We start from the raw sequence: 16,624 nt of genomic DNA on the forward strand, positions 1-16,624 counted from the left end.
GTGCTTTGTATGTACGCAACAAAGTTCATATTAACTTCAAACAGAACATCATATCGTCTGCATACAACTTCTTTTTGCCAGTGCAAAACATCTCTTTAGACATCTTTGAACACAACTTCAATTCTGGAAATTCTTTGGTAAGACAAAGGAAAAAGGTAAAATCGTGTTCTTCATCATTCAGTGTGAATTTAAATGTTTACTTTTATGACTTTGAAAGGCATTTTCTAATTGAACTGACCCGGTATGAACAAACAACCAAGAGAGAATTTCTCACTGACACAGAAAAAATGATTCCCACAATAAAATCCTCTTGGATACGTTTGGGTTCCAACCCTCACAGCTCTATGGATAACCTTTCATGTTTACCAGCTTCAAACACTGCGAAGGCTTTAAGTCGTTGTCTCTCAGCTCTGGTTTCCCAGGCAACAAGAATATGATAATGTTGCCTTTGACATGACAGAAGGAATCATCTCGCTAACAAACAGAGACAACAGGCACAGGGAGGGCCGGGGGAGAAGCAAGGGGAGGGGGCTGAATTAATGGACTCATTTTCACACAGAGGGAAACGCAGCAGCAGCAGCAGGAGCAGGAGCAGCTACTCACCATCCTCCATCCCATACTCCATCTTCCTCTATTGCCTCCAATGCATTCCTGCTGGCAAGCAAACCCATGCCCTCCCATGGGAGCAGCCAGCCTCCATTGAGAAGCTAAATAACAGTCAGTGGCGAGTGGGGGACTGCAGGGGACACATTTCTGTTGACGACTATCCTTCGAGGCTCCAAACCAAGTGCTCTATAGCTTCTGAGTGTCGTACCAACCCAAAGCTGAAATGAGCAAGCTGTGTGGACTCCATGTGTTTTCCATCAGCGAAAAGGGCTAATCAGCCAGCCATGTGGAATCAGAGAGAGGCTGGCTCCATTTGTGTGATCATCTTTCCATTACTCTATTAAAAAAAAACTGAAAAACCTTGAGACCCATCTAATAGAGACATTTTGTTTAGCACATGTTCTAATGAAAGGTCTCTGTCAACTGATAGCATTATAGCATATTTTAAACAAGCAGTAACATAGAGATAAAGAAGGCATGTAAACAACATCAGTACAAATCCAAGGTTAAGCTACGTAATAGGATAAAGTGAGTAGCTTTAATAATAGATTCCAATGATTCATCAACTAGTTTTAACCATTACTCCATTCATTTCCATTCTCCATGCTAATAAGACTGCCTTTTGACTTGTAGTTTTTTATGTGTTAAGCCAAACAAACTGATCTGTTGATCTATCTGCTACTGTAATCCAAACAATGTCTCACTTTTTGATTGGATTGCAACAAAATTAATAAAGTAATTAAGTTAGTAGATTTAGTAAAAGTCAGTAATGGTCCAAAGGTAATAAGTCTGAGTCACTAGAGATCCACTTAGAATCTTAATATATTTGGACTCTTATTGGATTAGAGTTTGGTTTACTATTGGTTGGATTCCAATGAACTACGTTGCCAGCGCTAATGCTCGGTCAGGATGTATTCAAATACAAGCAAACTGATGTTAGCTTGAAGGTAAACCTCACTTGCTTGTACAAAGACTATGACTATATGTAAAATTTATAGAGGGTTTTACTCCACTATTAAAGTTATGTTTTTATGTATAGTGGGATTCATTATACCCAATAGCACGACTCAAATTATTCCGCAGTGCATTGTGAAAAGTAATTAACCACCAAATGTGCTGAAAGAAAGAGAAAATTGTTTACTGTCACAAGCTGTTTTATGTAATCTAGCAGATAAGCTCAGTTTATAGTCGTCTCGGGGTGGCAGAAGCTCAGCCTGTGTGTGTGGAACTGGGTGACGCCAATTCATGTCCTAGTATGGAAATTGTTCTGGTTTCTGGAAAGGCGCCAGTTCACTCCCAGAGCACATCAGAGGTGCCCTTAAGCAAGAACCAAACCCCCAACTGTGCCGTCCCTCACTCTGACATGTCTCCATGAGTGCATGTCCATAGGATTGTGTTTGTGCAGATTGTGTATTCCTGGCTTACGGGTGTGTTGCATGTCCAATGACAGTATAAAAACTGAATTTCCCCTCAGGGGTCAATAAAATATGACTTCTTCTTCCGCACAGAACATCCTTATTGGGGAGTAGTGGAAAATAAAACCATTTTGGAAACCACATGCGTCTACATGCCACTATTTAATTTAAGTGTCCCAATTCTGTGTTTTTAAATCTACAAGTGAAGAACTAAAATGTTCTCTTTTATTCAAACGTAATAAATAACTATCGAGAGACCTCTCACAATGATGATATTTAGAGTGTCTGAAATCAAAACCTAAGACTCATTATTGATTAAAGCATTGAGTGGGCATCATATACAGGGTAATAACTGAGTGAATGAGGAAGTTATTTTGAATAATTATAGTTCAGTTAGGGGATATTCAGATGGAGAGGTATTTTATTTTTGTGTCTTTACCCTGTCGTTTGTTTGTGTCTGGTAAAAGCAGCATAACCACCATCTGAGGTATCCACCATTAGTGCTTAATGGATGGGAGTCATGCAACACGCATTATCAGCTTCAGAGAAATACTTTTTCTTGAACATGAGACTGAATAAGAGCCAAGAAATGAATCAATAATGAACAGTAAAGTCAATACAAGTGTACATATTTAACTGAGGAGATTATCCTAAAGCCAAGTCCTAAGACAGCTGTGGTTTTCAGACCACCACCACTCAAGGCAAACACGTGACATGAATATTTCACAACACGGCAAAATCAAAGAGAGAGAGAGAAAAAAACAGGGGATTTACAGATTGTTAATGTCATAATTTCCCTCTTCAACATGATTTATTTCCCATGTCAGACAAGAACTAGATCAAGAATGAAAGCGAAGGCATTTTTTGACTCCATGTTCTAAATTTCTATGAGACATCCAATTTGGGACTAACTGGGTTTTGACCCAGTTAGTCAAACAGAAATAATTCCTGTCATGAGACATTTGCAAAACATATCTTGAATATAGCATATGAGGAAAGAAAGATTTATCTTTATGATGATTTAATCATGCACCCTTTTCTTTGCCTTCCTCCATTTTTCAACAGTTTTATCAAATATCTAACCATCTGTCTCATTATTACATTTCAGCAGTCTCAGAGAATAAGAACAGGTTTTGTAAGCCTGTGGCAAAAAAAAAAATGGGTTAGCATTTATCGTCTATCACATAGCAATATGCTAATGGTTAATCCAGAGTAATCATGTTATGGATCTGTTACAGTGCCTGCTTCCGAAGAAAACAGAAGCCTCGAAGGGACTATTTTACATATTCAAGAGACTAAAGCTTGACAAATCACTGTGTTCACAGATTTAGCCCTTGTGACAGGAGACGCCTTGAAGACAGACTCTTGCCTGATGCCTCCTGTGTGTCGTCATGTGTGTTAAAAAGCTCATAGAAGCTGTAAAAACAAACTGGGGGGGGGGGGGCTTTCTGTGTACACTCATTATATAAGAACACGCAGGAGTCTTTTTTATCTGGAGACTTCACAGCGTGAGTCGTGGGTTTTCTGATGGGAAAATTGACATGATAATAACTTAAAACATCCTTGAATACAATTGTGTTGTTACAGCAACTACCCCATTCATTAAGGCCAAAAGGTCAGGGACTAAATTGATCCCTTATCAGTAGATCTTTAGAAATGGCAGCGGGTAAAAGCCATTTGTGATAGGAAATCAATTTTTTCATTGAATGTGTACATCTGTTCTCCTTTCGAAGACTCCAAACCATTTCATTGTCAAGCCAGAAACCTTAAGTCAAGTCGGTTTGGTCTTGTTACTGTGCAGATTTATTGATATTTGCACACACTAATTTATTTGTTGGAAAAGGACCCTTTACAGAACATTTACTGTTGCCCTCCCATCAAAGACAAACATCCTGGCTGGGTTCTCTTGCTGCGTTTTACTCACTTGCCTTGAGGGATGAAAGCCTTCAAATGTTACTGAGTTCCCCTGCTCAGATGTGGCCCCTCTCGTACCTCCGGACTAACTAAAGTCATCAAGGCATGACAACACTGAAGACACAACAAAGACAGGCAGGGAGGGTATTTGGCTCAACTCAGAAACTCTATAAACTCTCAATCTTAAATCAAGGTGTCCCATCAGGTAATCAGATATATGATCAGGACATGTTTTATATGCAGCTGTCTCTGTTTATATGCAATACTTGCAAAGACAGATAAGTGTAAAAAAAAACAGGATGTGAACCACTGTTACAAGTCTTTGTGTTAAGCTTTGGTTAGCAAAACGTTGATCTGTCCTACATTGAAGCTCCACAAATACATTAGTTTCAAATATATTGTTAAGAAAAGGGAGGCTCATTGTGGAAGACACAACATGAACAGATTGCTACAAAAAGCCAATTTGGCAGTCATAGTGGACCAATCAATCCTATAAAACACGTTCATCTTTACATCAGTGTAACATGCAATTTGACTTATTTTCTCTATCTTACTCACAGTAAAAAATCTTGAATATTATCTGCGTTCACACATTGGCAAACACCTACTTCACATTGCCATTTAGGCAGAGGGCTGGCAGGGAAAATGTCCAGGTAAAGTCGGGGTGAAAACTGTTTGAGTTCACACATGAAGCTCAAAACGAGTTTTGGGCAATTTTGTTGTATTTTTCTTATTTTTTCAGTCAACTAGCATGTATCTCGTTCCACAGAGTGTAGGGATTACTCCCTGTTTGCTGGGTGAACATGTTGAGGTAGATTAGGTGTGGAGGATTAACTTGTTATAGATCTAATAAAGGACGACTGTGATAATTTTAAGGAAACCAATTCTCAGTCAGTTCATCTTAATTGAACCACAACTGACAGTATCCATCTTGAAATATTTCCTCTGTTCTTCCTCCCAGCCTCGACAGGCAGCAGTCTGTCACACATTAGGAGATGGATGAGCCACAAGCCGTTCCCAGGTTGTATTGTTCCCCAGCCTGCTGCCACCTCCTCTAAAGTACTCTATAGCCTAATTTCTCTTCCAGGCCTGTGGGGACGGGGGGGATGGGACCTCGCGCCCTCAGTCCAATCAGTCTCTCAGCAAGCACACAAAGGTCCTGCTGCTTCTACAACTGGAAACTTGGCTTGATGGTGAAGAGGGCATACTTCTGGACTGCAGTCAATTGCATTTAAATTCAATCAGGAAATTCAGACAGGCATCTTTTCTATCAGGCCAGAGTAAATTCTGCTGTTTTAATGTCTAACCGTATTTGAAACCCTTGCTAATTGGATGAAAGATGGATAGTGACAGGAATGTTTGCTAGAATTCTTACTGGTTCTCAAAACTGGACGCAACCTGCTTGTTACATTGCTTCATACATATCCACTGGCATCATTAACAGAAGGGTGGTTGGGTTGTGATGAAGCAGAAACTGCCTCAGGCACACTGACCAAACATGGAAACACCACTGATAGAGCTACGCCATGATCCAAAGAAAAAGCTCACGTTTACAGTTCTCAGAGATGAATACAGTCGGCAGCCAATTAGCTCAGCATTAAGACTGAAAACAAAGGTACAGTTGACAGAGCGAGGCTCCGACCATAGGTAACTGAATCTGCATACCAGCACCTCTAGGGTCAGTGGACCATCGACATCTGTGGTTTTATGGGACATCTGTGCCAGAATATTTTTTTCTTTTGAGAATTTGCTAAGCAAAAAGCAGAGGCATCGAACAAGAAACAGCCCAGCACTTGATCCCCTGTATAATGGTAAATTGGTGTTTTTGCACTTGGGTTTTTTTTTCCAGAAGAAAAGAAATGAGCTGTAATTTGGGAGGTTTAGATGTTGGCGGGCAGATTATGTTACATTTAGAAAGAGGTAAGCTAGTTGTTTTGCTCCCATTTGCAGTTTTGGTGCTAAGCTAACCTGCTTCTGGCTTTTGCTTCTTACTGTATTAGACTTCTAATCGCAGTCTTTGCCAAGAAGTGAGAAACCTGTTTTTGTCAAACTGTTCTCTTAAAAACATGTACCGGTAGGTTGGCTGCCAACATGACCTCTCTTGCAGCTCTGAGAGGATCGTTTTTAATATGCAAGTGGCTCATGAAGAGCATTGCTTCTACTCCAGTACATAACATCTTTTGTGCTTCAAAAACAGCACATGATCTTATGGTTTTATCTAAAGAGGCTTAGTTAAAACTGCGTGTGCTTAATAGCTCAGCATTACGAACCCTTGTTTATGTGAACTTGGATGTCTGTTTTCATCGTGAGAAATGCTACTGATCTGGAAGACAGAAGAAAAACCACCCACAGGGCAAGTAGCTGTCTCTGTTGATTCACTGGGGGCTGATTCAGTCCATTCTTAAACAGCCTCTCTGAGAAAACCCACCTTCTATGGAAGAACTTTACAAAAGAGACCTCTTACATTCTCTAGGTGGGAGATTACCGGGAGGGTTTGTGCAATTATGCGTTCTCATGCTGAATGGAGTGGAGCGCAGAGTTGTAGCTAATCTGCAACTCAAACAAGACTAAATCTAAGCTAATCAACAGCGAATTACAATGCCAGGCACAGGCAAAAACATAGCAACTCAGGATGGGTGTGTGTGTGTGTGTGTGTGCTGGTGATTCATGCTATGCTTTTCAAACCGTGGTGAAATACGCCCTCAGGCTAGAAACAGCTTAGTGGAAAAGCCACTCTACACATTTGGAGGGGAATAAACACAGTTATGTGAGAACAGGTAAAACGTAACGTAAAATAACATTGCACTGGCAGAGTATCAATAGAAGCCTGTCACAACAGCACTTGAATCAGGGGAAATACTTTATAATAAAAGGTATGAAAAACCGTGTGTGCTTTTCAATGTCAGCACAAAGGACTCTTAAGAAGTCTGAATGAAGGAAGTGCACATCATGTGTATATTATTGCGCCTGGGAAGAGTGAAAGCCTTGTTTACACCTGACATTATAATGCATTTTGGTATACTTGAATGTAAGCTTTAAATACAGGTGTGAATGCACTCCAGACTGAAATCTCTTATACAACATTTTAAGGGTATTTCAGAGCATTATTTTTGTTGATTCTATTAAAAGTGGTGACTTTGTGGTGAATATAGCGGGGGCTCAGAGTTAGCGTTGGTCATTTCTCAGAAGGTCGGTGGTTCAAATCCAGCTCTCACATATCAAAGTGTCCTTGGGTGAGAAACTGAACCTCAAACTGCTCCAGCTGTGAAGGTCTACGTTTTCAAAAATGTACTCATTTAAGTTACTAGCATACTGTTTTTGATGACACAATTAAGTAATGCCTATCAGCTGCTCTGGAGAATATTTAAGAATAGATATTGTGTCAGTACTTATACAGCTTTAGCAATTTATAAAGACAATGTTCAATTTTCAGCATGGACCAAACAATTTATACTTCAGCTGGTGTTTTCTACCTCAAGAAACTTGAACTATCAAGACAATGTAAACGTTATGACAAATAGCTACTGTACAAGTCATGCTGAAACCAGTGTTCAAGTATATGCCACAATAGTGCAGTTAAGACACTAAACTAAGGTTTGAAACTCTTGTGGTTGTGAGGAGAAAGCACGAATGCAACTCAGTTAACCAATGCTGTTCAGACCAAAAGTATCCTTGCAGCCAAAAAATGTGGGGGGGGGGTGTTTCCTCCTCTGTGCTGGTGTGACCTTAAAGTTACTAAAGACTAGAGGAGATGCCATTCCAGACACCCAAGACTTAGGTATTGTATTGCATTTTATGGCCTCTAAAATGTTCTGTTTGCACTAAAGGCTTCTTGAGAGGTAATCAGCAGAATTAGCTAAATGCTACAAGGTTGCACATGCATGTATTTGATTAAGCTAAACAGTGTGTTGCTGGGTGACGTAGGTTTAAACTGATGTGCATAATGAGCGTGGTGATTTGCTTGACGGCACTGCATTTCTTGGCTGGAACACTCTGCATCACCCTTCCTGCTGTGCAGATGCAATGGTCTCACTGAAATGAATGAGTTAGCTGTGTTTTTTAACACTGAGCCATTGTTGGTCTAAATTAGGACTTGGGTATGAGGGTAAGAGCTGATGGTGACAAAGAGAGCAAGGCAGCGCTTCTCATCCAGTTCTTTGGCTTTAGATTGAAGATTTAGCTCAATGTTTCTTTATCTGAGGTGATGGGTAAATGAACCATGACCTAGTTTTTTGTTGTTGTTCATCTATGGTGCTTTAAGAAAGCGCATTCATCATTTTTCATTCTGACACATTACATTTTCACGAGAATCAAAGAAGAGATGCACAAGTCATATTTGAAACTTTTATTTATTTATGCAAACAATCAAGTAGAGAATCGGTGTGAAGATGTTTACAAATGAATGTATATCTACTGTCTCCATTAAGCATTTTTTTTACAGGTAAATACAAGTCCAAAAAATAAAACCCACCAAACTTCTCATCATATGTTGCAATGGCCCAGTGAAACATGTGGAGATATGAGACAATAACTTTGCATGTTCTCTTGGGTTTGAGCAGATTTTTCCCGGATCTTTTGCTCCTCTGACATCACTCTGCAGCTGACGGGACCAGCCCCTTCTTGGCACCCTGGTGGTACTGACTCTCCAGTTTCCCTGTGAGAGAGAGGGGAGGTGAAAGGGAAGAGTGGGAGGGGAGAAAAAGAGGAAGGGATGAATCAAAACACCATCAAAGGGACAGAGTGACCTTTCTGAGAGCTCAAGGCCTGCTGATTAGAGACGGCCTTGCAGAGACAGCGGAGGGAAAGAGAGAGAGAGAGGCTGGGTGAGAGTGAAAGAGAGAGAGAGAGAGAGAGAGAGAGAGAGAGAGAGAGAGAGAGAGAGAGAGAGAGAGAGAGTGTGTGTGTGAGAAAGAGATAGAGAGAGAGATGATGATGAGGCAAAAGGCCAATGAGACCTTTTATTTCATGACAAAGACAAATACAATGTATTTTAATTCCAGTTAATAAAGGCAAATAGTAAGAGCTGGAATATAAAGCTTTCTCCTTTTGTGAACATTTTGTCTTTTATTGTTGAAAACAATAAGGAGGGCCTTGTTTGCACTGCAGCAGATAGCATACAGGATGGTATCATCAGCATAACAACGAACACTGAAATGGAAAACAAGTATCACTCTGTATAAAGTGTGTATTCAGAGGCCTCATTTGTTCCTTCCAAATCAGCAGAACTGATCTATCCCCTCACAGCACCAACACAGCCTCAGCAGATGGCTGTCCATGAAGAGTCTGGTTCTGCTCGAGGTTTCTGCCTCTTGAAGGCTGTTTCTTTCCTGCCACTGTGACTTTGTCAAACGTTGCTTAGCGCTGTGCTAATGGTGGATGAATGTTGTAAATCATTTAATAGAGTAAGGTCTAGACCTGCTCTTTTTGTGTCCTCAAGTGTCTTCAGATGACATTTGTTATGAATTGGTGCTCGACAAATAAAGATTGATTGGTTTGAAACTATGTTGAATAATGTTTAAGTGCTCTTATTAGTAGCCACAATTTAACACCAACAGTTTCTCAATGCTGTTCCCTTTAATGTGCCGACAACATTTTAATATCTGTGTGTTTCTAAGGCTGCCAAGAACATAGCAGTCAGGTATTCTTTTATTAATACATGTGGATTTTGTGGCTGAGTCAGTAAACAGCACCTGCATGAACTTGCTGATTTGCCGACTAACTTTGCCAACAGTAGCCTCCGTTGTTGTGAGAATTTCCATGGTTATAATTTGCTGTTTGCTAACTCATGTGAACCTCTGATGAGACGCTTACAAAGATGAAAACAGCTGAGAATGTCAAAGCGGGATTTTGTCAGGTTGCTATTTATATAAATGCTTGTAGCTATGGTGCATAAACAAAACCCCTGTAGCTACTGATCGGAGCTCACCTCCTCATCTACTTTAACACTTTTTTTCCCCCTCTTTCTGTAAGACCTTGACAATATCAATTGCAAATTAAAAGTGTCAATTGGAGCTTGTTCTCATTCACTGTGTTTTGCTGCTTTATCCTTTTCAGTGCAACAACAACCTCTGCTGGGTTTTGATAACCCATGCTGACCCTCTTTAACTGCAAGGCAAATAACAACCCTGTGTGTATCTGCCCAACGCTGGCCTCCTGCTTGTCAAACCACTACATTAGCTGGCTCCTTTCCCCTTGGCTGAGACAGGGGAAAGAATGATACAAGTGTGACAGGCAGGGGTGGTGGTTGTCACTTGTGCTTTCTTTTCATGTTGTCACGTTATGGCTGAACTCTGTGGGAAGTAGCAGCATAAACAAGGTGTTTAGGAGAAGTGCTGTTTGCTCAACATTTCCTAGCATGCCTGAATGGCTGTCAGTGGCCGTCTGTTCTGCCAGGAGAAAGGGCTGCTTAGGAATGGAAACAACTCGGGAAGTTTTTGGGAACACTGCCAGAACTATATCCAAGATTACATGAATAAAATAAATGAAAAAGAAATGAATAATTCTTGCTTTCTTTTGGGAGTAGTGCTAAAGGCAGCCAGAGTCAACATAGCTGAAAGTAGACTTTCAGTTTTCCTACTGATAAAAGTTGCGTGTCTGCGCAAAAGTGTGAATGAAAAATAAATATTAAAGTCACTTTGTCGTTTTTTGTGAAAACTAAGTTTCTTAATTATCTTTCTATCTTCCAGAAATTTTGTCAGATTACGAAGTCTACTAGTTTCCATATGAAAAAACGTACTCATAAAAGTAAAAGTAACTATGGATCTCCAAACCAGCCAGTGGCTTGACATCTGATGTCTTCCGTGTTACACTATTTTATATATACCACACTGTAGTACAAAAACATAACACATTTCTTGTCATACTACGTACAAATGTTCTTTTATAATAACAGCGCTCAATAGTCTGTGGCTTCACCAAATCCACCAACTGTAAAAGATGCATTATCATCCACTGATATCAGTAGTTAGCACTCCTAGCAAACAACTTGACCTTATTAAACTGTTCATTTACACTTCTAGTTGACATAAGTCAACATATTTATGTATACAATTTCATTGCAGCCAATTGTAAGGTAAATGTTCTTTTTTAAATACGTATTTTGGTCTTTTCTTTCTTTGTGCCCATTTAAGTTCCCGAGTTGCTCACAGGGACTGTCTTCCATTAATTGCTAGGTAAGTGGCTTTGTTGGTTCTTGAGCCTTTTCACTGAGAAGTAGCGCCTGCTGTGGTTGAAATGATGCTTTAAGAGTGAACCAAAACAGCTGGGTTTGGAAAACCAGACAGGCTGAAGTGTAAGAAAGCTCTGTAGAGTTTTGAAGGATCTGCAGAGTTATAATTTTTCTAACAACCTCTTTCACATGGAAATGGTCAAGCATGGCATTGTTCCTATAAAAACATGTACGTTATTATTGTATTGTTGACTTGGATTGGAAGGTAAACACTGAATTTAGTGTAAGTATACCCCAACTTTCACAACAGTTCTGATACCATTGCAATATTTGGAGTTTTTACATTGCTTAATGTTAGAAAGCATATCATTTTAGCTTCATATTTTTGCATAGGCAGAAATCAAGCTCTAGAATTTCCCTTCAGAAAATGTCCAAGGAAAAAATGTATCCAACATGGAGAAAAACAAGGTCCTGTTCAACTTGCCACCAAGGGCAACAGAAACAGAAATGCACATACTGTACAGTAAAGTGGGCCTTGTTGTCATGACTGTCAGGGGAAGTACCCAGTGGTTGAATGAACAAGTCAGACTGGAGGAAAGACAATCCACCACTGTTACATATTCCTTGGGTGAAGGCGACTTTTGTTAATGGCTCTGGAGCTGCTGAGCTGTCGCATTTCAGAGTATGGCTGTGGAGCCCAGAGAGCTGGAGGGAATGCAAGTGAAAGTGGGGGAGGGGGTAGTGAAGGAGTGGGTGGAAAAAACAGAGAGACAGCAAAAATGAGACAGAAGGGATGGAAGGAGAGAGGGAGGGGGAGGCTACGAGAAAGGGATACAGATAGGACAGCAGGAGAGGTAGGGAGCCGGAGAAATAGAAAGGCTGGCCCATCGATTGGCTGAGATAATTTCCCATTGATTGCTGCACTGTTTGGAGATTGCTGGAGAAAGGTTTATTGCCCTCATGCTGCAGCTGGGGAGGAGGCCATAAAATAAGCACAGGTTGTCTGCACAGGGCTAGCTCTCCATCATAGAGACCGTAATGAAAACCCTGAACACACACTCAGCCACACACACGCATGCATACAACGCACTTAGATACCTTCCTTACACAGTCACTCATAAGAGTGCATGCATACTATTCCCATTACACATAATGGGAGAATGTAGTTCATTGCTGATAGAAAGCGCACTGAGATAATCCCTTGAAAATCCAGGGGCAGCAGTGCAAAGAGTATTTATTAGACTGAAATAGAGGTTCATTGACATTCTCCCTGACATCAATAACATGAAGGCCCTTCCACTTCCTTGCAATAATAATCACAAGAATAATTGTCTGGTTGCTGTTTCTCTTTCTGTGAGTGTAACTTCCTACGCACTGGAGAATAAAAAAGCCTGGATTTGTATTGCATCTTTTTATTACACACTAGTCCCAATTCACTTGGATAATAAACCCAGGATAGCTTTGCATATCCACTCTAACCACATGTTGGTACACCTTCAGATGACACATTTTGGCAGGAGGAAATTACTCCATGCCTACAAATGATGACACAGAAATGGAAAAAAGTTAAAAGTGGAGCAACACCAGCTCTGTGATTGAATGTAACACCTTCCACAGTATCTGTTACATTGATTCCCAGTGGGCTTTCACAATAACCAATTCTGTTTCTATCACAAGTACACTGCCTGGAGAGAAAGAAGCAGTGCAGAGTAAAAAAGAAGAAGCTGTAACAATCCAAAACGAAGAGGCAGGATTTAATGGTTTGTTTTCAACATGATGCCAAGGAATAGATTGGAAGGCACACTAATTATTCCAGCAGTTCATTTTACACTGCATGGAGAATTTTATAAGTAAACTCAGGAGTAGTGATATCTCTTATGTACACAAATATTTTTGGTATGGCGTACACAAGCTGGAGTTTCTCTACATTTCCCAGAAATCTTGGTATCATTTGGATGGATGGATATAAAAGTAACTAAAATAAAATGATTTCCTGAACCTCTAAAATGATGTTGATGTTGCATTTGGTACGTCTCATGATGTAAAGCTAAAGAAGTGAAAAGGACTCTTAGTTTAAGATCAAAACGATTCTTTTTAAAATGTCTTCATTCTAGCAGTAGATCAGCAGTTCTGCCCTTCTATCATATTTCCCTTATCTATCCTCGGCTTAGTTCACCTCCAGCTGAAGTCATTCTGCATGTGAAACCAAGCTGACAGCCTTGAGCACTGCGGGAAAGTGGTTGTGTACAAAAGCTTCGGGAGCCAGGGGAGAACAGCAAGAGAGGAGGGGAAAAACTGCCAGGATTCCCATCTCGCTGTTAGTCACACCTAATTTACATTCCCTTCCTGTGCTGCCGAGCGGCTGAATTTACAAGTGGATAGAGAAGGTGCTGTTTGCGACTTGTGTTGGCATGCTGTTTGCAAGGGGTTAGGTACAAGCATGAACCATGCTTCCCCGCTGCAGAGAAAACAGTCTCTCCCCATCTCTTGGTCCAAACCGCCCTGCCTGGAGCTGTTTTCACAGACACTGAGGGGCTGTAATGGCTGAGTGATTTCTCCAAACCAACGGCGCACTGTTGAACCGGTTTAGTCACGCACATGACAGTTCATCACAACTCGCTAGAAAACCAGTGTCTGACAAGTGGGAGACAGCAGAGGTAATGCTGGTCTGTGGGCGGATGTGGAGTAGAGAGGACATGGTGATAACTGGTTTATGTCCGAGCCCCTGAAAGAACATGCAAACTAGAACATAGATTTGATCTGCTATCAGCTCATTATGCGAGATGTCAACGTCTTTTAGATAGCTTCTTATGGTTTGTTTGGTTTTGTTTAATATATTCTGTTTAAAGGGTGTAATTGACTATTTTAAATAACTACATACGTTTTTGACAAGTAATGGACGTTTTTTCACATACAAAAAAAAGAAGTGATGGCTATTATAGTAAACTGATTAATGAGGTCACCTGTCAACATTACCGATGACATGTACCTCACCCTATCTGCTGTACCAGTCAGTAAATCTGTTCACTTATCTCATCCTATTCTCTCTATCTTTTAATATCCATCCATCTATTAAAACATTACTTTAAAATGGTTGTTGATATAAAATGTCCTCATTGGAGAAATTAGAATTGCTGACATATACTGGACATCAGTACTTGGCTTCTAAATGCAACATCAGGGTACCTAAAGATGTACCAGTTCATTTCATGAACTCTGCCTTTATAGCAATCTACTGTCAAACAAAAACATTAGCACATTAGCTTTTTCAAAACAAAAGGTCATTAAACTGTGGCGACAGCAGCCTGAAGCTACATGTAAAGTTAACAAAATCATAACAACACTTGACCAAACAAACACCCCCACCATGTCAGGAAACTTACGCTGCACATTATTTCTTATTTAAGCTGTTAAATTTGTAGACGGAGTGAGAAGCTCGTTGCCACTGTGTGTGGAGCTGTTGGTACAAGACTTCAATAAAAAGCGTACAGAAAAAATAACTGGCACTCAAACGGAGCAGAAAGGTGGCTGTATTCCCTGGTGCGTGGTAAGTACTTTCTGAAACATTCTGATTTCACAGGGTAAGGTTTAAGTGAAGGTTGAGCTTGAATCTTTTCTGAACCTCTCTCTCTCTGGCATTTGATTGAAACTTCTATTGGATTACAGTCTACCTCCTCCTGCTTCTTCTCTGAAAGCACAATGACTCGATAACTGCCTGCGCAGAGGCGACTGTTTCAGTTCATCCGAGACCTTATAAAGTTGAGACAAGTAGAAATGAGAAGAATGTGCATGACTCAAATGTTTGAAGCTCTGACTGTTTCCTTCCAGCGCACACCTGCGTAGCCGCAGCAGAAAGCGAGTGTGACGGTCAGATTGTCAGGTACAGACGTTGAGTTATGAAGACCACCTCCGGCTGACATGTTGAAAGCGGTTTTTCCCCCCTTGGAGTGCGCTGATGTATATATTGGTATTACAGGTTACAGAGTGAAGCCTGTCGACGATGGTTAGCTGTTGAAATATCCTGACATGCTGGTATAAACTCTGAGAGGAGTGTTCCTCGACAACTTCCCACTTCAATAAAAAAAAGCTGGGCTCTTGTAATATAGCCATAAGTAAGGTCCTGCTTTTTGTAAACATAATGATGAGCATGGTCTTGTTACCTGCTCTTTTGTTAATGTTAACAGACAAACAGTAAGGTCCTTTACCTGCTCTTGTAAAGTGTCTCGAGATAACGCCTGTTATGAATTGACGCTATACAAATAAAGATTGATTGATTCAATCAATGGCCTTTGATGAGGCGCATATTGATATATTGGCTGCTGAACTGTTTTCATTGAATATCCTTTATTTTTTTTTCAATTTCTTCCAAATGTCCAATGGTTCTCTTTCTATTGTACTCCGTCATGATTCCTCTAAAAACAGCTTCCCTTAATGGGTGGGGGGGGGGAGGGGAGAAGACGTGTGTGATGCATAAACAAGACGAAAGAAGCCCTGTCCCGTCAGTGTGGGCACAGTGCTCAGAACAACAAAGCCAGAGGGAGTTTGACTTCACCATTACTCAATATCTTTACTTCGGATGTATTTGATATCTGCTATACTGATGCTTCAAATGTTTCATTTCATACATTTAAAAAAGCATCAAATGGAAGATGTTGGTTTGACCTTTTGTCAATTCATCTGATCTCATTCTATTCTGCACAAATGTGAACCAAACTATAATTGTAATAAAGGCAAAAAAGAAATAGTTCAACATTTTTTTGTAAATGTACAAAATACAGACAAGCGTTCATGTAACTAAAACCCTTTCTTGTGCGTACTTTTGTGTGTGTGTTTTCCTGATCTTAACTTTCCCTTGTTCGGCGTTGTGATTTATTTATGTACTTTTTTTCTCACTGGGTGATTTGTTTGATAGCTTTTTTTTTGTGAAGCACTTTGTAACAGAGTGTTTTAAAAGTGCTATATAAAGTTTTACTTAGGTAAAAAATGGACACCGCTGCAGATCCTAAAAAGCTCCACATTTCAGAGCTTCAAAACAGAGTGTGCTTATTTAGTGGTAAGTGAAGCCTGTCGTCAGTAATCGATTCAGTTGTGTGTGAGTGAACTGAGAGTACAGTACAGTATACAGTATGTATTGATTTCATGTTGGTAAATATAAAAACGTCATGCATACATCACTGGACTATGGCTCAGTTTCCAGAATGTTTGAGGAGTGATGTTGACAATGGATTTATAATGTTGGCTTGACATTGTGTGTAATTATAGTAATGACAAATTTAAAGCCACAACTCAGTTATTATTCTCCACTCAGACCTGGTTCCTTGGCTCCAATCTGTAGCCACTTGGCTCTCGTAAATGTCTTTCCTTTCCTCTTAAACCCACATTTTCACTGCAAACATACTTAATAAACAACCCTGAAAAAGACACTCGTTTCCTGTAAAGCTGCACATTCAGGAGGGCTCAGCTGGCGTGTGAACAGCTTAAAGTCAGTCAGCCAAGGTATGTTGGACATGACTGAACATTT

At 40.2% G+C, this 16,624-nt stretch overlaps 1 protein-coding gene across 2 annotated transcripts in view; it reads right to left on the reverse strand.

The window, feature by feature from the left end:
• Positions 1 to 8,265: 8,265 nt before the first annotated feature.
• The window catches only part of trip4 (thyroid hormone receptor interactor 4), a 301,289-nt gene continuing 292,930 nt past the window's right edge, over positions 8,266 to 16,624 (reverse strand). For both annotated transcript variants that reach the window (XM_079339406.1, XM_079339405.1), the window contains one exon: positions 8,266 to 8,589. In XM_079339406.1, coding sequence (XP_079195532.1) covers positions 8,525 to 8,589 — 65 coding nt within the window. In that variant the 3' untranslated portion in view covers positions 8,266 to 8,524. The remainder of the gene's footprint in view (positions 8,590 to 16,624) is intronic.

Source organism: Symphodus melops, assembly GCF_947650265.1.
Source record: "Symphodus melops genome assembly, chromosome: 3".
NCBI lineage: Eukaryota > Metazoa > Chordata > Actinopteri > Labriformes > Labridae > Symphodus > Symphodus melops.